Consider the following 23609-nt stretch of genomic DNA (forward strand, 5'->3'; position numbering starts at 1 on the left):
CTTCAGAAAAATACAAACAAAAAAAAAAAGAGCCACATCTGGCTCGCGAGCCATAGGTTCCCGACCCCTGACCCATGTTCTCCCTGCATCCCCTACCCTAAGACCTTACATATCAAAAGCTCTCAAAATATTTGTGGAATAATAGGTGTAATGGAGTAACACAACCATCCAATGTGGCCCAAAAAGGTAACATAATAGGCTCATTTAATGAATTTATACATAAGGCTTTCTACTACCCAAAAGAATACTTACTAATAAAGTGATATCAAGACAGCCAGCCACTCCTCTTATGAAACATTATACACACCTTTGCTAGTTCGGAAGGTAAGCATGGCAGGCTGTCCTTCACCTGCTGCATTTCTTGCTACCATCAACACTTCATAGAGACTAGATGGCTCCAGCTCCGTTAAATGGAGCTCATTCTCACTTCCCGGGACTCGAACTGTATGCCAGCTCCCCACTACTCCAACACCATCGTCCAGCTACTCAAGAGAAAATAGGCCATAAAAAAGGCAATAAAGGGTAGAAAAAAAGCTTCCATTACTCATATTTAATAAAAACTAGAAGTCATTCAATTCCAGGTGAATTCTGAGAAGTAATGTACCACTTTAAATAAAAGAGACACAATAGTTCTTCATTTTAAGGAATTTAAGGAGACCTGCAGCAAGAACTTAGGAATTCTCATCGTAAGTAAAGACTCCTGGCTCTGCTGCTTACCACTAACTTACGGCCTCAAGCCATAATAGCTCCCAAAGTTTGTTTCCTTTACTTGCAATAGAAACAATACTCCTTTCTTACTGAACTGGTGGGAGAATAAATTAAGTATATAATAATGTATATTAATGATAATATATAATAGACATAATAAATATGATAAATTAGTATATACATTTGTATATATATGGATTATATATTTCTAGCATTCTTGCTTCATGTGTTGATCCTGTTCAATATGTGCTGGATGAAATAAATTTAGAACAGATTCAATCCATTGTGTCTACATGAAAGAAGCATGGGACATTATATGGAAGTTTTCATGTGGATAAGAAACCAGTGAAATTTCCTTCATCTAGAATCATCAGGTTAGAAACAGTAAATAGGTCTTGGCCGGTTGGCTCAGCGGTAGAGCATCGACCTGGCATGTGGAAGTCCCATGTTCGATTCCCAGTCAAGGCACACAGGAGAAGCGACCATCTGCTTCTCCCCCTCTCCCCCCTTCTGCCTTCTCTCTCTCTCTTTCTCTTCTGCAGCCATGGCTCAGTTGGAGCAAGCTGGTCCCAGGCACTGAGGATGACTCCATGGCCTTACCTCAGGCACTAAAATAGCTCGGTTGCTGAGCAACAGAGCAACGGCCCCAAATGGGCAGAGTATAGCCTCAGAAGGGCAGAATATTGCCACATAGGGGGCTTGCGGGTGGATTCTGGTCAGGGCACATGCAGTAGTCTGTCTCTCTGCCTTCCTACTTCTCACTTAATTAAAAAAAAACCCAGTTAATAAACTTTCAAATCTCATGATGTTAATTTTTCCAGGTATTTAATATATTATTAAATGATGGATACCAAAATTTCTGGAACAAAAAAAATAACTTTTAAATATGAGTTCATCTCTTCCCATTTCATTCACCTGCTACTCTCATTAAACGGAGCAGATTTGTTTCATTTTGCTTTAATACAAGCCTCTGGAGGGAAAATATCTCAAAAATCAACAGAGGTAGGATCAAAGTCTACCACAATAAATAGTCAAACAATGTAAGAGTCTAATACAATTAAGAAGACAACTTAAAATGCAAACAACTGTCAGATTATACCAGAGGACTTTGTTCAATAAGTTATTTTCCTAAGAAAATGCTTTGTTTGGTAAATAAATTGCATATTACTATGATAGAGAGAGGGGAATTACTTTTTAAAAAGTGGTTAATAGACTGCCCTGGCCAGAGAGCTTGGCTGGTTTGAGCATTATCCTGAAGCACAGATATTGCTGGTTCAATTCCTGGTCAGGGCACATACAGGAACAGATCTATGTTCCTGTCCCTCCCCCCTTCATTCCTCTCTCACTAAAGTCAATAAATAAAATTTTTTTAAGTGGTTACAAAAGCTTTATACCCAGGGGGTTAAAGTGGTTGATAAAAAAATATTGAGCCTGACCTGTGGTGGCACAATGGATAAAGCGTTGACCTGGAAATGCTGAGGTCGCCTGTTCGAAACCCTGGGCTTGCCTGGTCAAGGCACATATGGGAGTTGAGGCTTCCAGCTCCTCCCCCCCTTCTCTCTCTCTGTCTCTCCTCTTTCTCTCTCTCTTTCTCTCTCTCTCCCTCTCCTCTCTAAAATGAATAAATAAAAATTAAAAAAAATATATTGAGAAGTTATTACAGGGGTCGGGAAACTTTTTTGGCTGAGAGAGCCATGAACGCCACATATTTTAAAATGTAATTTCATGAGAGCCATACAATGACCCGTGTACATTACGCATTATCCAATAAAAATTTGGTGTTGTCACCTGACTAGGTGGTGGTGCAGTGAATAGAGCGTCGGACTGGGATGCTGAAGACCCAGGTTTGAGACCCTGAGGTCACCAGCTTGAGTGTAGGCTCATCTGGTTTGAGCAAAAGCTCACCAGTTTGGATCCAAGGTCGCTGGCTTGAGCAAGGGGTTACTTGGTCTGCTGAAGGCCCGCGATCAAGGCACATATGAGAAAGCAATCAATGAACAACTAAGCCGTCGCAATGCGCAACGAAAAACTAATGATTGATGCTTCTCATCTCTCCGTTCCTGTCTGTCTGTCCCCGTCTATCCCTCTCTCTGACTCTGTCTCTGTAAAAAAAAAAATTGGTGTTGTCCCAGAGGACAGCTGTGATTGGCTCCAGCTACCTGCAACCATGAACATGGGTGGTAGGAAATGAATGGATTGTAATACATGAGAATGTTTTATATTTTTAACATTATTTTTTTTTTATTAAAGATTTGTCTGCGAGCCAGATGCAGCCATCAAAAGAGCCACATCTGGCTCACGAGCCATAGGTTCCCGACCCCTGAGTACTGGGTTCTCAGAATCCCAATTGGGAGAAAATTGTTTATACATCATTCTTACACTTTTATAAGCTGGTAAATCTAGCTTGAATATTTCTCCCAAATTCACCCTCCTGGAACATCTTGTTTTCTTTCCTGACACTCCCCCAAAGTAAAAGATAGTATGTCTATGCTATATGCACAGTATTACGGTGTGACAAAAGATGATAACTAAGACATTACCTTTCGATACTTCACAAAATAGGCATTGATGGGCAGCCCGCCATCCTTCCCCGCCCTCCAGGCCAGGGTGTAGGTGTCTGGAGTGTGGGTCTGGGGAGGGCTCAGGATGATGGGAGCATCCGGGACTGAGGTACCACTAGCGTTTTTCTCTGATGGTGATTCCATCGCACTGGAATGTTCCTTCACTGGAAATGAGCTCAACAATCCAGTTTTTAAACCATCTCTTTTATCATTCTGAGTGGCATCAGAAGATGTGACTATTCCTGCTTTTGTATTTGTTTCAAAAGGAACTGCAGGAAAAGGTAGGTGGGGAGAGAGAGAAAGAAAGAAGAGAAAGCTTAAAGAAATATATTATTTCAGTATCTTCTATAAGTCATCTAACTCCTACCCACTAATTAAGTCTCAGTCCTAGAAGTTAAAGTGGGTAACATTTCAATGTATAATTCATGGAAACATCTAACCTATAGTAACGACCTCTTATTCATGAAGGAGCAAATTAATTGTGTGAACAATCAGTTATATGACTCAGTTTAGTGGTTTAAAGAATGCTATTTCCTTCTTGCTCTACACTAGCATTCCCCTCCCCTCTTTTAAAAAAACAATTTGCTAGCTTAACCTCAGGTTTTAAGTGGAAAACATGGAGCTTTAATTCTAGTTGGTAAATGAAACACAAGGAGCTGCATTACCTTGGGGACAAGGAAATGGTCAGATGTTAGTGTATGGCCTACTGGGTAGCTAGTCTCCAAAGATACCTTTCATTCTTCACACCCCTGGGCAGTTCCCTCCCAGCTGAATGCGGGCAGTCCTTGTGACTGGCTTTAACCAACAGGAGAGACAGGTGAGGCTGTGTCCTCCCAGGCATGAGCGTTAAGGCCTGGCACCTCTAGTTTTGTGCTGCCGCATAGAGATGTCCAAGCCAGCCCTGTGGCAAGACTAACTACATGGAGAAAGACAGACAGAAAAGTTGGGGATGGTTCCGCCCCTCATGAAGGTGCCACTCATGTGAGTGAAGTCACTTTGAATGTCCCAGCTCTGGTACCCTCTGATTACAATGGTGCAAGAGACTGTTGGTAAGGCCAGCAGCATCTGGGTACCCACGAAACTGTCAGAGATGACAAAGGGGCTGCTGTTCTGAGTCATGAATCTTTGGGGGAAGTTAGTCAGCAACAGATAACGAACATACCTATTGCACACATGTAAAACAATCTACATTCAAGAAGAGGGAAGGGCCTGACCAGGCGGTGGCGCAGTGAATAGAGCGTCGGACTGGGAGGCGGAGGACCCAAGTTCGAGACCCCAAGGTCGCCAGCTTGAGTGCAGGCTCATCTGGTTTGAGCAAAAAGCTCACCAGCTTGGACCCAAGGTCGCTGGCTCGAGCAAGGGGTTACTTGGTCTGCTATAGCCCCATGGTCAAGGCACATATGAGAAAGCAATCAGTGAACAACTAAGGTGTCAAAACAAAAAACTGATCATTGATGCTTCTCATCTCTCTCCATTCCTGTCTATCTGTCCCTATCTATCCCTCTCTCTGACTCAATCTCTGTCCCTGTATTTAAAAAAAAAAGGGGGGGGGGAGGCTGACCAGGCGGTGGTGCAGTGGATAGAGCATCGACCTGGGATACTGAGGAACCAGGTTTAAAAACCTGAGGTCACCAGCTTGAGTGCAGGCTCACCAGCTTGAGCACGAGGTCACTGGCTTGAGTGTGGGATCACAGACATGACCCATGGTTGCTGGCTTGAGCAAAGGATCAGTGGCTTTGCTGGAGCCCCCCGCCCCCGTCAACGCACATATGAAAAAGCAGTCAATGAACTACTAAAGTGCTGCAAAGAAGAACTGATGCTTCTCATCTCTTTCCCTTCCTGTCTGTCCATCCCTATCTGTCTCTCTCTCTCTAACTTTAAATAAAAGGGGGGGGGGGCCTGACCTGTGTGGCGCAGTGGATAAAGCATCGACCTGGAAATGCTGAGGTCACCGGTTCGAAACCCTGGGCTTGCCTGGTCAAGGCACATATGGGAGTTGATGCTTCCTGCTCCTCCCCCCCTTCTCTCTCTGTCTCTCTCCTTTCTAAAAATGAATAAATAAAAATTTAAAAAAAAATTTTTTTAAGGGGGGAAAAGACATGAAACAAATGAGAAAAAAGAATTCACTTATTTCCAAATAAGCCCTGTATCTAGACAAAATTGAAGGAGGTTTGAAAAACTGCCAATCTAAAGAAAGATCAAATTTCACACAGCCTTGATACTCACTACTAGAAGCAAGCAGAATATAGAGGAAGGTAAAAATCATTTACTTGTGCTGAAATAGCAGGTTGCATATATCAAAAAATTACTGAGCACATATTATGCACCAAGCATTGTGCCTAGATATTAATAAACATAATTTCATTTAATTCTCAAAACAACATTCTCAGATAGTGATACTCCCACTTGGCAGATGAAACGAGGGTTCTGAGAGAGTGACAACAGCTGGCAGAAGAATGTTATTAGTACAGCTATGAAAAAGCGAGAGAGCAATGAAACTTCAGGACTGACAGCCTGGGTTCTCTAACATGCTAGTAATACTGATTTTAAATAGTCTTCTTTTTTGACTACTTTTGTAGAGAAAAGGAATGCCGGAAACAATGTTAGGGTTTCTTTCCCACAACAAAGTCATATTTCTGGTAAAGGGAGGGGGTGGTATTAGGAGAACTACTGCAATTTAGTAGAGAAGCAACAAAAAACAGGACTAAGAGTGTAAGGTCAGTTCTCTGTTGGTTTAAAAGAGAAAAAAGGTGTCCCAGAAGCATCCTCCATCAAAGAAAACAAGAAGCTAGTGAAAAAATAATATAGAAGAAAACTAATTAAGTTCACTGAGACTCAAAATATTGCTCCTGGAACAGCCATGTTTATCTAGTGAGTCAGAATGTGGGCTGATGTTAAGGGTGGGACCCAGAGCCCTGCTAATGCAGAGATGGACTTGAGCATGCGGGGGTAATTAGCGGAGGCTTTGGGTGGTGGATAAGAGTCTTATCAGTAGTAGTTTCATGGACCCTCTGGGCAGGTTTACCACTGGGAAGTGGGATTTGGCTATAGAAGAGTTTAAATGCCACATGCCTCAGTTTATACAGAGGCATGAGAAAACATTTATGCTACAGCCTGCGTCTCAAGATTCTACTGTTATTCAGAATGCAAGGAGACTTTTCCATAACCTTTAAAGAGGGTTCAATGACTCTCCGTTTACTATTCCCAGTAATATAATCCCCGCACTCAGGAGATACTAGATACAATTTGTAAAGTCTTAACAGTATTTTCAAAACTTTTTTCACATATATTACTTCATTTCTCTTCAAAACAACTCTGTAAGGTAGAGAGTTCTTTTGAATTGGAAAAGAGATTGATAAAACTCTGACTTTTGAAATATAACTATGGCAATGAACTGAATGTCTTTTGAGTTGAAACTAATCAAACATGGAATATAACTATATCTGTCAAAATTGTTCCCACTGTGACCATTGATACCAGCAACCCTCACCCAAAAGTATGTAGGTAAGCCAGGCTGACTTCCATTATAGTATTGAAGAGTTACAACTCACTCTACAAATATTTGCACAACCTGTACCTCAAAACCCAAGGTCTCTAGAAAGAAAAAAACTTGGGTTATTCGGGGGCAGTCATCTTTCTATTTGACCTTGCCTACTCCCCTTTTCACAATAAACAGAGGGAGTGGCTGTCAGTATGCTGGACTTGAACAAGGCTCAGATTTCTGTGGAAAGAAGCAGACTGCTATGTACTGTTCTGGATACTAATAAGCTCAGCTGGACCTTAGTAATTACTAGAGAATGCGTCAAAGAGGCAATGCTGGATCACTCAGATACGATGTAGGTGATGTAGTTACTACACATAAAAATAGTATTTATCAAAGCATAAAATCCTGAAGTAGAGATGTTAAAGGTCTATAAAGATCTAATCTAAACAGGGTAGTTTATGTATCTTCTAAGGGCTTCAGATCATATTTAAAGTACGGCATTTAGACAAAATATCTAGTTTCATCAGCTATGACTATGGCCTCTACAGCTCCTGCTACCCTACAGTGACATAGAATAATCACTTCAGCTACATGCTACCCAAGCAGCACCTGCATCATACCTCTCTTACAGTTAACAACTTTGTGTAGAGTTAAATATATAACTTAGCAAACAGATATTCAGTAACAATTTCTTCCTTCCTTAATCACCACATGGATAACTGTAATTTAATAATACCTAGATAATAATAACTAACCTAATACTTAGTATTTATTGAAGGATTTCTGTTGCCAGACCCCATTCTAAGCACTTGACCTATATTGGTTCCTTGAATACTCATATCAACTCTACAGGTATAGTGGGGCACCTTCACTGTCCTGCAGACGAGGAAATAAGCACGGAGTAGTTCAGTAACTTGTCCCAGGGTCCAAAGCTCCCAAGTGGCAGAGTCAGGATTCTACCACAACCTGTAACCTTAAACTTTGTAACATCCCCACCTGTGGTATTCATGGAGTAAGTAGCTCAAGAGTCTAAATTGAGTCCCTGGCTTCCTCTACTTCTCTATCTCCAGCCCCACCCAGAGCTAGGGTCCTTGTGTGCATGCAAATGCAAAGACCAGTGCACACATCCACCCCGTCTACTTCGCTATCACTCCTCTGCAAAAGACCACCCCTTGGCCACTCCTCTGGTTTAAGGGTATCTGCACAGTGGTGATGTGGCCCACACTCCAGAGCAGGGGTCCCCAAACTACGGCCCGCGGGCCACATGCAGCCCCCTGAGGCCATTTATCTGGCCCCCGCTGCACTTCCGGAAGGGGCACCTCTTTCATTGGTGGTTAATGAAAGGAGCACATTGACCATCTCATTAGCCAAAAGCAGGCCCATAGTTCCCATTGAAATACTGGTCAGTTTCTTGATTTAAATTTACTTGTTTTTTATTTTAAATATTGTATTTGTTCCCGTTTTGTTTTTTTACTTTAAAATAAGATATGTGCAGTGTGCATAGGGATTTGTTCATAGTTTTTTTTATAGTCCGGCCCTCCAACGGTCTGAGGGACAGTGAACTGGCCCCCTGTGTAAAAAGTTTGGGGACCCTTGCTCCAGAGGATGAGCCAGGAAAAAGAGCTGTGTGGGATCAGACTATAAACTAATTAAAGCAGGTAATTCTGAACCCCTAAATCTGTTGTATAGGAGGAGGAATATGGGCGCCTGTCTCCAGGTAAGCAGCCACTTGACCCCATGGACTCTTTGACCTGTGGGACCCGAGGACTCAGGCAGAAGAGCTCTGTACCAAGCCCTCTAAAGGCGAGGCCCAGGGCAGGAACCTCAGCTGCCAAGGGTAAGGAAGCACTGCTCTCTGATGTTCTTATTCTCACATGACAAACACAGTGACAGTCTTCACTCAACTGACTACTTGCTGGGAATACTGTTCTGAATACCTACTGATGTAGGTTTGAATTTGAATTAAGTCAAATTTGAATTAATTTTAATAATATTGATATTCTATTACTAGTACTTCGAAAACTATATGTTTTTAAGTCATCACCACAAAAACATCAGTAAAATATAAAGAACTAATGTTACACACCCCATCAGGAACGTAAGTATATGAGATGGGAGTACACACGCAGGCACTGTTTGACAGTACCACAATGCTCCTCTCTATGAAAGCCAACTCTTAGACTGTGGCTACTCTACTTAGTAAGGGGTCACCTTAAAAATGTCTGCAATGACATTTTCAGCAGCTTAGAAAATCAAAAGTATTAATCACAAAAAGGTGTCCGTGGGTGTCCAGAATGTGCCACCCCAAGATATGCCTCTGTGGGATGCAGAATGTTTTGAACTAAAGGCCACTTTAGCTGTGTGCTCAAGAGAAACTTCTGCACCCCACCTTAACTATGTAGAAGAATTTGAATCACAGGTCTTGCCCATAAGAAACTAGCAGGGACAATTTTTGACGTATCTATAGAAAGGGCAAACTTCTCTTTACTAAAGACCTGCTCTTCCTATCATTTTGCAATGATGTTTTGAACTCCCCAAAGCACCTTCCCTCATCCCTGATTCCGATGTCTTATATATCCATTTCCTTTCTCTCTCTGAACCTCTCCTGCATGTGGGGTCTCTCTCTCATATATATGGGTTCCCGTACATATATATGTATCATATAAATGGGGTTATTTTCTCTTGCTAATCTGTCTTGTTTGTATTTGATCATTAGACCAGCCAGAACCACCTTCAGGGTGCAAATTTATTCCTTTCCCAAAGCTCATACCCTTCCCAAAAGCTTTTATATGACAACTACAAGCTTAGCAAAACACATCAGAACTGAAGACCAAAATTTGTCGGTTCATGTTAGGATCAAACACCAAAAACTATCATTCTATATATCACTATCATTGGGAAAAGATATATCTCAAGAGATTGCTGGATTCATTAAAATAATACTTGAAAGCACTTTATTCTCTATTATCAAACAAAACTATTCACCTGGAAAAAAAAATACTAATGGCAACTCACCAACTGTGAGGATAGCTTCAGACTGCGTGGTGCCATGTTCATTTGTAGCTTCACAAGTGTATTTCCCAGCATGCTCCTGGGTGACGGCCTGGATATACAGTGAGCTTGTGCCAGCTCGGGACATGACAAGGTGAACAGGCTCCAGGTCAAAGCCACTAGGTCTGAGTAAGTGTGATTTTCGGGATTTAGATCTGAGGACTTGAGACGGATGGCTGGTTATCAATCCATGCCTATCATACCAACGGATGACTGGAACTGGCACTCCAGTGGCATTACAGGACAAAGTAACAAAGTCTCCGTCTACCACCTTTGTACTTGCTGGTGCTGTAATTATAACTGGCTTGAGTCCACCATCTGTTAAAAAAGTCATTCACATACAGAAAAATCTAAGAATATTACAGTATCTACAATACAAAATAATTTCATTCTATTGTGTAAATGCTCTCAATGTCATGTGAAAGTAGCAGTCAGAAACATCTTTTACACATGCATTTCTAAACAGTTGTACATGCAGAACAGTGTGAAGAACACAATTGCTCACTGAGGCAAAAGTGTTCACAATGTCTCACACAAGTAGTGACAGATTCATGATAGAAAGGATTAGAACAAAGGCAACCCCCTCCTCTTTAGTTCTCTTCTCAACTTGCACCAAGGAACTCTGTCAATAGAAAGTAGGATTTCTCATAGTTGTGGGCTCCTAGACATTTCCTAAGCAGATTTCCTGTTCTTCAGAAAGAAAGGAATGTATATAATCTGTTGAGGGTTCCCGTAGGTATCCTACACACATTTGACCACTATAAATATAGAACATGGGACGTCAAAACCTCAGACTTGAACATGAAAGAGGTGTAAAGGAGTAAAAAACGAAATGAAAATAGTCAACTCCTGGGGGTTGGGGGTGGAAAATCTGATTATAGAAAGCCTGGGAAAAACCCTGTTCTAAAAGTTGATAAACATACTTACCATATACATGAACATTTTTGTTTCTAAAACTGGCACAATTCTTTGCTTTTGGTCCCAGGTATTCTCTGGGGCTATGATTAAGTACACCTACAGTGGAATACTGATGACAAATGACATTTTCTCCAGCATATCCTTCTCTTTATCTAGTCCTACTTCCTACATTTGACAAACCAAGCTACACTTGGTACTATCATACTTGTGAATGTTGTCACTTTGTGAAAGGCTACATCACTAGTCACAACCTGTACTTCCCTGAGTACTGACACTGAACATCTTTTCAACATGCATATGTGTCATATTTTTCCTCCTTTGTAAAATGTCTTTTGTCCATTTTTCTATTGGATCACTTATCTTTCTTATAATGGTTCAGAGTTCTTTGTATGTATCATATACTGCTCTTTTGTTAGTTATATGTTACTAGTGTCTTTCCCTGTAAGAGATAATCTTAGTTTATCTCTTTTCTTTTTTTTTATATTTTTGTATTTTTCTGAAGTTGGAAACAGGGAGGCAGTCAGACAGACTCCCACATGCGCCCGGCCGGGATCCACCCAGCATGCCCACCAGGGGGCGATGCTCTGCCCATCCCGGGCGTCACTCTGTTGCAACCAGAGCCATTCTAGCGCCTGAGGCAGAGGCCACAGAGTCATCCTCAGTGCCCGGGCCAACTTTGCTCCAATGGAGCCTTGGCTGCAGGACGGGAAGAGAGAGACAGAGAGGAAGAAGAGGGGGAGGGGTGGAGAAGCAGATGGGCGCTTCTCCTGTGTGCCCTGGACGGGAATCGAACCTGGGACTCCTGCACGCCAGGCCAACGCTCTACCACTGAGCCAACCAGCCAAGGCCTATCTCTTTTCATTTTTAATGGTATCTTTTAATAACTAGGATGGCTTAATTTCTATAGTCATATCAATCTTTTTTTTAAATTAGCCTTTAAAATCTTGTTTAAAAGTTTTACCCATATAATATAGGTCTTCTCCTAAATTTTCTTCAAAAACTTTGCCATTTTGCCTTTCTATGTAGGTCCTTAGCACACTGGGAATTTGTCTTTGTATACAATGAGTTAGAAACTTTCTTCTTTTTCTCCACTTTGAAAACCAATTATTTCACATCAATACTTGACATGAATAATCTCCCCTTGGTGATCTACAATGCTACTTAAGTCAAGTCCTTAAGTACCAATGTCTTTTGATGATCTGTCTTATTCCAAGAGTCTATTTTTCTGTTCTTTTTATTATTATTCATTTTTAGAGAGGAGAGAGAGAGGGAGAGAGAGAAACAGAGAGAGAGAAGGGAGGGAGGAGCTGGAAGCATCAACTCCCATATGTGCCTTGACCAGGCAAGCCCAGGGTTTCGAACCGGCGACCTCAGCATTTCCAGGTCGATGCTTTTATCCACTGCGCCACCACAGGTCAGGCTATTTTTCTGTTCTTGTACCAACATAACATTGTCTTAATTACCACAGATTTTTGTATATGTTCTAATATCTGAGTGTCTCATCTATTCTTAAGCCTTTGATCATCGATATAAATTATAGAATCAGTTGTCAAGGTCCTCAAAATATTCTGATAGAATTTTAATTGAAATGGTAAGACTCTACAGAGATTGTGAAAAGATCTGACAACTGTGTAACATCGAATTTTGGTATCTGTGAACTGGTACATCTTTCTGTGTACTTGGGTCTTTTAAAGGTGACTTTTAAATAGTATTTTGTTCATTGCTGTTTGTAATAGTTAAATTTATGTGTCAATGTGACTGGCCTGACAGATGTCCAAGTATCTGGGTGTGTTTGTGAAGGTGTTCCTAGAAAAGATTAGCATTTGCATTGATGAACTGATTATAGCAGATGGCCCTCTCCAATGTGGGTGGGCATCATCCTATCTGTGAGGGCCCAGCAGAACAAAATTGCAGAGGAAGGACAAACTCTCTCTCTCTCTCTCTCTGCTTGAGTCGAGCCATCCACCTTCTCTGTCCTCAGACAATGGACATTAGTGCTTTTATGTTCCAGCTTTCAGACTGCATCAACTTACACCATCATCACCCCCCCCACACACACACATACACACACTGAATTACACCATCAGCTTTCCTTCTCCAGTTTTCAGACAGCAGACTATGGGACCTCACAACTTCCATAACTGTGTGAGTCAATTCCAACAGTCAATCTCCTCTTTTGTATATCTCAGACACCCTATTGTTCCTCTGAAAAAACCTGGCTAACACACCAGTGTGTAGAAAGACAACCAATTTTTCTTTATTGGTCTTCATCCAGCCACCTCGCTATATGCTCTTATTTCTAATAATTTGCCAGCAAACTAGTAAAGATTCTCAATGTGGATAATCATAAGAGCTGTAAGTAAATAACAATTTGATTTCTTTCTTATCCTTATATATATAATTTTTTAAAATTTTTTATTCTGTGCTGGTTAAAATATCCAGTATTATGGTAAATAAAACAAATTTTAAAGGGAATGCCTCTAACATTTCACCATTAAAAGTGATTCTCCGATTTGTTACTCTTTATCAAGTTTAAAAAATTCCATTCTATTTCTATTTTTCTAAGAGTGTCTAATATAAACACTGAATTATGTCAAATGTTTTTCTGCTTCGATTGAGATCATCACATTGTTTTTCTCCTTTACTAGATAAATAGAATGAATGACACTTAAATTTTAATTGATTCCTGGAATAACTCCTTGGTTGAGCTGCATTTCCTTTTCTATATACTGATGGCTGACTAATATAATATATATTTTATATAGATTTCTCCATCTGTGTTCATAAGTGAGATTGGCCTTTGGTTTTCTTTTCTCATTCCATTCTTTGGTGATTTGGGAATCAAAATCATATCATCTGGATAGTTCTCAGTTTTTCCTTTTTTCTGGAAGAGTTTGTATAATGTATGGAATGGTCGGTTACTTTCTACAATATTTAAGTCAGCTTTACTAAGTTGCAGTTTTCCTAAGAATTTGTCCATTTCTGTCTACCTTTGTAAATTATTGGCATAAAATTTATCACAGTTTTATTATTTTAATCTCTATAAGACTTGTACTTTTTAATCCTAATAGTTTATTTGTATTTTGCCAGATTCATTTCCATTTTATTAGGCTTTACAAAGACCAACTTTTATCCTTACAGGCATACCTCAGAGGTACCATATTTTCCCATGTATAAGACGCACCTTAACTTTGGGCCTGAAATTTGAAAAAATACATATTACATAAAGTTACTGAACTCAAGTTTTATTCATCATAAAATTCATACAACTCCTCATCACTGTCAAAACTCCCATCCATTAGCTGGTGTGTCTGATGACGAATCATTGTCTTCAACAATGAGCATAAAAACAAGTGCAAAAAAGCGGGAAATGCAAGTTAAAAAAATCTACAACCACTGTATATAAGACGCACCCAGTTTTTAGACCCCAAATTTTTCGTAACAGGGTGCGTCTTATACCTGGGGAAATACAGCGTTGCAGGTTCTGTCCTACACTGCCGGTACCATAAAGCGAGTATGTAGCAATCTTTTTGTTGGTGGGGGTCTTGCCTTCCACAAGTAAAAAGCACCCCACCCGGAGAGCAGGCAGCGCTGTGCAGCAGAGTGAGGTGTGCCTGTACCGATGCCTCTATTTAACCTTCATTTTCTATTTACTTGCTTTCTGCCTCTATCTTTACCTCCTTTCTTCTGCTTTCTCTAAATCTATTCTAGTATTTCACTTAGTTCTCTAATTTCCAATCTGACTGGTTTTCTTTTATAAGCATTTGGGCTATAAATTACCTTCTAAGATCCAATTTTGCTATATCGCATACAATCTGATCTGTGGCATTTTCATTATCATTCAAAGTATTTTAAATTTCCTTATAATAGTCTTAACCCAGTTACGGAGATGTATAATCTTAAATTTCCAAATATATGCTGATCAAAAGTTATTTTTAGCCCTGGCTGGTTGGCTCAGCGGTAGAGCGTTGGCCTAGCGTGCGGAGGACCCGGGTTCAATTCCCGGCCAGGGCACACAGGAGAAGCGCCCATTTGCTTCTCCACCCCTCTGCCGCGCCTTCCTCTCTGTCTCTCTCTTCCCCTCTTGCAGCCGAGGATCCATTGGAGCAAAGATGGCCCGGGCGCTGGGGATGGCTCTGTGGCCTCTGCCCCAGGCACTAGAGTGGCTCTGGTCACAACATGGCGACACCCAGGATGGGCATAGCATCACCCCCTGGTGGGCAGAGCATTGCCCCATGGTGGGTGTGCCGGGTGGATCCCAGTTGGGCGCATGCGGGAGTCTGTCTGACTGTCTCTCCCTGTTTCCAGCCTTCAGAAAAAAAAAAAAAGAAAAAAAAAAAAGGTATTTTTTATTTTTAACTTCTAAGGCAATTGCACCAAGGTCAGAACTGGTCTGTATTATACTGATTATTTGACATTTGAAATATTTGTAACTTGTAAATAAAAGATTAATTTCTCTAATATATGAAGAACTCCTCTCAATCAATAAGAAAAGAAACCAATCTAATTTTTAAAGTGGATAAAAGACAATGAACAGTCAATACATAGTTCAAATGGCTCAAAAACAAATGAAAAGATGTCCAACTTCATAATAATAAAAATGAAGAGGCAATTTTTAAAAATCTATCAGATTGAAAAGATTTTGAAAAAGTATTGACAACCCCGGCTTAGTGAAGATATGAGGAAATGTGGAGCTACACACGGCTGGTGGGAATGCAAACTGGCAACAGTTTTAAAGAGCAACTCTGATAGTGACCAAAAGTACTAATGCATGTACGCTTTTATGCAGCAAGTTCATTTCTAGGACTTCATTCACACAACTGCAAAATCTATGAAGAAGGACATTTATTATATAACTCCTATTAGAGCAAAAGATCAGTAACAGCCATCAAAAGGTACTAGTCAAATCATTACAAGCATACTATGGAATACTAATAAGCAACCATTTTTAAAAAGGAATAAAAATACTATTTAATATGCCATATGGGAAGATAGCCAATATATAAGTGAAAATTTCAAGATAAAAAATCCTACCACCAAATATTTATGTAAAAATTAAAAAGATAGATGCTGTTATTTAATGTACATACATTGTGTGTGACATAACAAGGATAGTCTTTTAAAAACTGATAAAACTCATTAAGTTCTAACGAGAAACCTGGCTAGCTGGGAACAGGAGTATGAAACTTTTAGCATATACCTTTTAAACTATGAAGTATCTGTTGAAAAATATACTCTTAAAAATTTTAATGAGCTTGATTAAATAAGGCTGCTCCTTCATGGAAATACCTCTCTGCAACTAGAAAGGATCAGGGAAGGTGAAGACAGTTCTGTTATGATGATAGGATCATTCCCTTTAGTTAAATTTTAACCATAACAAAAGCCTATACATAAAGTAAAATTTTCTATAATTAATTACATAACCTAAAGACTACCTTTTTCAGGCTCAGTGGTAGAGTGTCAGCCCAGCATGTGGATGTCCCAGATTTGATTCCCAGTCAGGGCACACAGGAGAAGTGCCCATCTGCTTCTCCACCTCTCTCCCTCTCGCTTCTCTCTCTCTCTCTCTCTCTCAGCCATGGTTTGATTGGTTCAAGCGCATCGGCCCCAGGCACTAAGGATGGATCCACAGAGCCTCTGCCTCAGGTGCTAAAAATATGTTGGTTGCAAGCATGGCATCAACAGGGGTTGAACCCAGGTGGATCCCGGTCAGAGCGTTTGTAGGAGTTTGTCTCTGTGGCTCCCCTCCTCTCACTTGGAAAAAGAAGAAAGAAAAAAAAGACTACCTTTTTCAACTTCAAGTCTCCCAGTAGACTGCATAAATCCAATCCCATTATCTGCTACACACTGATACAGCCCAGAGTCTTCCATGGTAACACCACTGATTTTCAATCCATTTTCTGCAGTTAGATGTCGTGGGGAAGGCTGAATAAGCTGTGCATTATGAAACCAGGTACGGTTGGGAGATGGGTTCCCATGAACCTCACAAGTAAATTGGACTGTGGCACCCAGAGACACTGTCTGATCCTGCAGTCCTTTAGAAATTGAGGCATGTTCTGAAAACAAAACATAAATTATCACACAAGTCATATAAAATCTCTCTACCAATAACTAGTTAAAACTAAATTGTATTGTTTACTCACATTCTCCCATCTGCTGTGCTCAAAAAAATAATTAGAAATGTATTTTAACTTTCCTTTAATAGGATAAACCATATGTTACTAATATGTTATAATCTCTTTATAGATCTCTCCACCCACTTAACTCCCTCAACAGACACACAAATAAATACACACACACACACACACACACACACGGAATTTCTAATTTGGGGCTTCTCTTAGCATTAGTTTCAGGTGATCTGTTTGAAATAAAATAATAGTTTCCCTGGATATCACAATAAACAAGAGCCAAAACAAAAAACTTTTATTCAGAAGTGAAATTCCTTTTATGATCAATTCTGCTTTGAGGTTAGGTGTGTACTGGACAAAAAAAAAAAAAAAGCCCTTTAATATCCGTCAAGTGAGTTTTTACCTAAACAAAGTAAATCATTTATCAACATTTGTTAACATATGCCCAAATTAAATTATTATAAATATCAATCTAGTCCTAATGATCATTAAACTTTAAAGCCCATTTGTCAATACTTAGATTAATTCCAGTGTATTTACATCAGCCATTGATGCAATTAAATATGTGCAGATTTATAAAACTATATTGACTATGAAACAACTTATGATTTAGTTTTGGGGGTTTTCATGAAAACCTGCTTTGATAAAGGAAAATGTTTTCTGCTACTACACGATAATGAGGTAGGCAGTGGAAGGAACAATATTCAGATAAGAGTAGATACAGAATTGTAGGTGAAAATACTGCAGACTTTATGAGCCAGATACAGTGAAAACATTCCAAAAGGGAAAATAAATTGAAATGAAATTTCTTTCTGAGATGACATTTTCTAGTCAGTTACTTTGCCTTACTTAGTTACTACCACTGGATACTATACCTGAGAACAGCCCAGAATCTTCCATCCTACTGAGGTCTAGTCTCTTTCCTCCATGTCCCTAGGAACAAGCTCTATACTATGTAACCAGGTTGGGGTGAGGTTCCCAAGAACATCCCAGGTGAAATGTTCTGACAACTCCCAGAAATACGGCCTAATTCAGCAGTCCATTAGGAAAATGAAGCTTGTTCTGTCTACTGGTGTAGATAATCTCTTAATACTCCTCATTTCATTTACAGTTCACAAATAGATCTTCCATTCAAATATCAGTTATAACAGGAAAGTAGCCTGCCTGGAAAAAATTTACTAAGTAACATCTTACCAAGCACTTTAACCACGTAAGTCACATGTTTTACATCTCCAGACTTGCTTCCCACCATACAGGAATAGTTTCCAGCATCTACTGGGTCAATGCTATCTGTGGCAAGATGCGAGTACAACCTCTTCCAGTTGCTTCCCGCCACAGCATCCTGGCCATCCTTCAGCCAGTGCACTTGAGAAGCTGGGACCCCACTCACCACACACTCCAGGGTGATAGGGCTATGAGAAAGGACAGCTAAGGCCTGTGAAAGGGTCGGGTGAAGAATGTGAAAATCATCTGAAGAAGGGCCTGGAAAAAGAAAACAACAAAAAATTAGTATCACGTCCAATCTCCTCCTTAGTAAATCTGTGAGCTTTCCTACCTTCCAATTTATTCTTCTTTACATTACAAGGTCCTACCAAATAGGTAGTTCTCATTTTTCAGGTGAGAACTAAAAATTTGTGATCCTTTGGGGCTACTTCTGAATTAGCAATTTAGAAATGCAGAATTCTCAACAAGGACAAGAACCACTACTTCATTAAGCTTTGGCTATTGGTGCTACCTCACTGTACTACCATAATCTAAATATCTGGTAGGAGGCCCTGGCTGGGTAGTTCTGTTGGTTAGAGCATCATCTCTATGTTGCAGGTTCAATCCCGGTCAGGACACATATAAGAAGCAACCAATGACTACACAACAAAGTGGAACAACAAATCAATACTTTTCTTTCTCTAAAACAAATGACTAAATAGATCAAACTTAAAAATCAGGTATGAAAGAGGACAGATATACATTTTCATAACTCAGTTAGCCACAAACTTGATCACCATTCATATCAAGTTATATTTTCTCTAAAACTTATTTTTATATGAGCAAAGGGCAAAGTTCTCCACATTTCTCCACTCTACTCTTGACCGAAATTCTCCTCCAACGTATCGTTTGATTTTCAGAAAACATATACAGTACTATTCTATAACACATTTATGTATTTATATTTTTGTAAGGCTCTCTTATGATAAACAAACACAATCTAAGAGCAATATGAACTTCCATTTCCCCGCTCTTTAGGAGCAATGCTTTTGAGGACTCTCCTAGTTACCATTATTCTCCCAAATACTTACGACTCACAAGAAGCTTTCGGCCAATGGGTTCGACTTTTAATTCATGTGTGACAGGATTAAAAGCTGCACATTTATATGACCCCTTGTCCTCTAAGGAAACATTCAAAATCTGAAGATTTCCTGATGGAAGGATTAAGTAATTCTCTGAGGAAGGAAGGGAATATAGTGAGGCATATCTCTTTACAAAGGACAGCAATTAAGACTAGCCAATTTTTTTTTTTTTTCTGTATTTTTCTGAAGCTGGAACGGGGAGAGACAGTCAGTCAGACTCCCGCATGCGCCCGACCAGGATCCACCCGGCACGCCCACCAGGGGGCGACGCTCTGCCCACCAGGGGGCAATGCTCTGCCCCTCCGGGGCGTCGCTCTGCCGCGACCAGAGCCACTCTAGCGCCTGGGGCAGAGGCCAAGGAGCCATCCCCAGCGCCCGGGCCATCTTTGCTCCAGTGGAGCCTCGGCTGCGGGAGGGGAAGAGAGAGACAGAGAGGAAGGAGAGGGGGAGGGGTGGAGAAGCAGATGGGCGCTTCTCCTGTGTGCCCTGGCTGGGAATCGAACCCGGGACTTCTGCACGCCAGGCCGATGCTCTACCACTGAGCCAACCGGCCAGGGCCTAGTCAATTTTGCATTAAATTTAGACATAAGACTAGCGGCAAATAAGCAATGGAGGAAAATTTATTAAGTGAAGGAAAGAGAAAGTCAAGGCAAAGAAAGAGTAGCTCTAGAGTAACAAAATCAAACCTGTTAGAAACATTTGAGAACACTGACAGCACAAACATAGTCAGACAAAGATACAATGACCAGGTACAACCGCCACCTTGGGCAGACCTGTACCTTGTGCTGATCACCCAATATTCAGTCATGTCTATTCATTCACTTATTCTCAACAAGGATGTACTGAGTGCCTACTCTCTGCCAATGACGGCCCAGGCACAGGTGACACAGCAATGAAAAAAGACAAAGACCCTGCACTTGTGCAGCTGACATCTGAGTGCTGGGAATGGGGCTGCAGAGAAAGGGTAAGGAACAAACTAGCAAACAAAAATATGTGTAACACACTGCTATGGGAAAAATGAAGCTGAGTAGAGAGGACAGAGAGCTGCAGGGCACATTATTTTAGAAAGGGTCCTGTGAGTGGTCTTCTTGGAAGGTCTATCTGAGCAGACCTGAATGAGTTGAGAGGGTGAGCTCTGGGAGTGGACTGTAATCATTTCTAGACTGTAACCATTTCTTCTGTTCTCCTCCCCTGAACTTCTGAGAGTGGAGAGCACGTATCTTATGTATTTTCGTATCCACAATCCCCAGCACTCAAAGCTTAACAGTAGGTTCTTTTTTTTTTTTTTTTTTTGTATTTTTCTGAAGCTGGAAACAGGGAGGCAGTCAGACTGACTCCCGCATGCGCCCGACCGGGATCCACCTGGCACGCCCACCAGGGGGCGATGCTCTGCCCCTCCGGGGCATCGCTCTGTCTTGACCAGAGCCACTCTAGCGCCTGGGGCAGAGGCCAAGGAGCCATCCCCAGCGCCCGGGCCATCTTTTGCTCCAATGGAGCCTCGGCTGCGGGAGGGGAAGAGAGAGACAGAGAGGAAGGAGAGGGGGAGGGGTGGAAAAGCAGATGGGCGCTTCTCCTGTGTGCCCTGGCCGGGAATCGAACCCGGGACTTCCGCACACCAGGCCGACGCTCTACCACTGAGCCAACCGGCCAGGGCCAATAGTAGGTTCTTTAATGAGCATTTGACCTGTAGGTGCCACTGGCTTTTCATAAAAACTCTCACCTGTAGAATGTCTCAGCCATTTCCCCCGGATTTTATAGCGCACCTGAGCTTTGGGGTTGCTCTCTGGTACCTTGCAGTCAATGAAGCTAGTACTTTTTTCTTCTGCTGTAATAACATGCTTTATTGAAGAATCAAAATCACCAAGAACTAAAATAAATAAATAGATAAATAAATGTAAGTTTGAACCATCTTTCCCAAAGGAAATTCAAAAATTAGAAACAACATCCATAACACGGCTGTTTGTGGCAGCTGATCCCATTCCACAGGGTAGCTGATCTTTTCACCACAAACAGCAGTTTGGGTAGAGGAACAAGGCTAATGCTGGGGCTGAATTATGGTACCCTTTCCCAGAGAACCATGTAAAAAGCAAACTGCTCTTAAAACAGTAGGGAGAACTAGAAAAGATAACTGTTCCCATTTTTTCAAGGTAAGTCCTCTTCAATGCAGCCAGCCCCTCATCAAAACCGACGTTCCCCACGCATCCTTCTGTTTGTAGCTCCTCACAGTCAATAGACTGGCTTATGAGCATGAATCTAGGACACTGAGAAACAAAGCTGTGTATCACTAGAATTTTCTGACTATACTAAGTTGGTCTCAAGTCCCCTCAGTTTAAGCTTACAACAGATGGAGTTTGCCCGGAAGGGCTCTGTTATCTCCAAGCGGAAGGCACTCAGCAGCCTGCCGCCAGGAATGCAGCCCTCCAGTGTGTGTCTTGGAGCTGTCCATGGGTCACAGCTCTACAAAAACATTTACTCTTCTCAGTTATGACAAACTCACTACTCCTGGGGAATCCAGATTTGTTCTGTAAATAGGGGTGCCCTTACAAAGACGTTTTCCATTACTGGAAGCCATCACCGTTTGAAAGGCAGATGGCTCATACTTACTAAGAAAACCATGCATTCCAGATTTCCCTAAGTTTAATACTCAACATTCCTTTCTTTACAGTCAGTTATTATTTTCCTGTTTCTTTAGCCTGGTTTCAATTAAATAAATTAAAATCACTCAGTAATCAGGCAAATAAAACAATTAGATGTGAAAGAAAGATAAAGAACTGCATAAAATAACTGAGTGTTAAAGTAGACAATAGATTTTTTGTTAGTTGCTCATATTAAGGGCTTTTAAATACAAAGAAATTCAGAATTCGCTTTAGAAAACTGTCCTGTGTAAAAAATCACTTCCATAGCCTTGTTCCAGAGGAAGACAACTAGGCGAGGCTCACAGTGGTTCAAGTATATTTCCCAAAGTTAAACACACAGCAAGAGTCAAGGCTAGGACAAGAACGCCTGTGTGTCTGTCTGCAAAACCCATGCTCTTCCCACTATTCAAAAATGCAAGTACTAACAGTACTGTCAGGAGAAATCATAAATAACAGCGACAAAATTAAACTCACCGGCAATGGATACTGTTGCAGGGCCACTCACAACTGCACCGACGCTATTGTTGGCAACGCACTGGTAGTAACCCAAAAGGGAGGGGTTCAGAGAAAGAATAGTCAAAGTCCCCTGATGAATCTTAATCTGTTCCACGTTTCTATCCAATCTTTTTCCATTATGCAACCATGTGATACGAGCAGTCACAGGTTTAGCAGAACAATGCAGAACTACAGGTCCACCAAGTTTCTGGACAGCAGACAGTGGCTCAGAAATAAAATAAGGTGCCAAATCTACAAGGGAACATTCCCCATGTGCAAAGGAAGAGGAAAAGGTGAAAGAAAGCACATTAAATACATTTCATCTCAATCTTTGTAACTACAGGCAATTCCTTACTTTATGCATATATGTTATGGTTCTTAACACTTTTACAAGTTCTAGGAAGTCTTTAAAGCCCATTTTTGGAAGGAAAAAAGGCAACATGTTAACCTATCACTTAATAATTAGGGTAAAATAGAGAAGAATTCTTATGATATAAATGAGAAATGGCAAATTGCTCATTTAAGGAAGTAGCTTTTAAGAAATGAAAGTTAACAATCTGAAGAGGTAGAGATGACTTTCAAACTAAAAAGGATTCTCTCCATATTACCAACAGGATTTTACTTTGTAGAGCACATTATTTTATAAATAAGGCTATAGTACTTCTTTACCACTTCCCTTTAATACAAAATAATATTCAACTTTTAAGAAAACAAAAATAGAAAGTTAGAAAGCCACACTGAATACCAAGTCTATTCTTTTTTTGATAGAAGGCTTAATAGCATATCAACCTTATAATTTTTATTTGGTGTGTGGAATAGCTTCACTTGTTATGTCTATTCCTCCAGAAACTTGGGGGGGGGGGGGATTCTTGCACTTGACTATCAAAACAGAGAGAGCCCTCTCTTTACCCAAAAAAGAGGGCAGAGGATAGTAATGTTGTTACTTTAGCAGAGTAAAATACTTTTTAAAAAAAATCAATAAATTATTGACTCTACTTTCGCAGGATATTTGTTCAGAAATGAAGATTAAGGAAACGCCTTTCTTGACTAAATTTGAGGATATTGTTTAGCAAAAAGAAAATAATGTAATAAAACCACTAAATCAATTTTTCCTTACTAAATTTAATATAATTGTACAGTATATTTAATAGAGGAAAATAAATATTATTTAATGAATACATATCAATGCACTTGTGTCTAACATATAAATCTTCACAAAAATCTAAAAGGAAACACACCATTATTAGGCTCAGGCTTACCATACACATTTAACAATGAAC

The 23609-nt window shown here is 40.5% G+C and overlaps 2 protein-coding genes and 1 non-coding gene across 12 annotated transcripts in view; all 3 read right to left on the reverse strand.

Moving 5' to 3' along the window:
* The window catches only part of PUS3 (pseudouridine synthase 3), a 284654-nt gene that overhangs the window by 137800 nt on the left and 123245 nt on the right, over positions 1–23609 (reverse strand). The gene's annotated exons all lie outside the window — the stretch shown is intronic.
* Positions 1–23609, reverse strand: part of CDON (cell adhesion associated, oncogene regulated) — a 121268-nt gene that overhangs the window by 51421 nt on the left and 46238 nt on the right. For all 9 annotated transcript variants that reach the window (XM_066259651.1, XM_066259646.1, XM_066259647.1 and 6 more), the window contains 8 exons: positions 22309–22581; positions 20919–21065; positions 19148–19291; positions 18048–18335; positions 16509–16778; positions 9769–10122; positions 3249–3538; positions 308–482 (listed from right to left, as the gene is read on the reverse strand). In XM_066259651.1, coding sequence (XP_066115748.1) covers positions 308–482; positions 3249–3538; positions 9769–10122; positions 16509–16778; positions 18048–18335; positions 19148–19291; positions 20919–21065; positions 22309–22581 — 1941 coding nt within the window. The remainder of the gene's footprint in view (positions 1–307; positions 483–3248; positions 3539–9768; positions 10123–16508; positions 16779–18047; positions 18336–19147; positions 19292–20918; positions 21066–22308; positions 22582–23609) is intronic.
* Positions 20777–20852, reverse strand: TRNAT-GGU (transfer RNA threonine (anticodon GGU)). The gene has a single exon. It is a non-coding gene; the product is annotated as a tRNA-Thr (tRNA).

This window comes from Saccopteryx bilineata, chromosome 2 (genome assembly GCF_036850765.1).
Source record: "Saccopteryx bilineata isolate mSacBil1 chromosome 2, mSacBil1_pri_phased_curated, whole genome shotgun sequence".
Classification (NCBI taxonomy): domain Eukaryota; kingdom Metazoa; phylum Chordata; class Mammalia; order Chiroptera; family Emballonuridae; genus Saccopteryx; species Saccopteryx bilineata.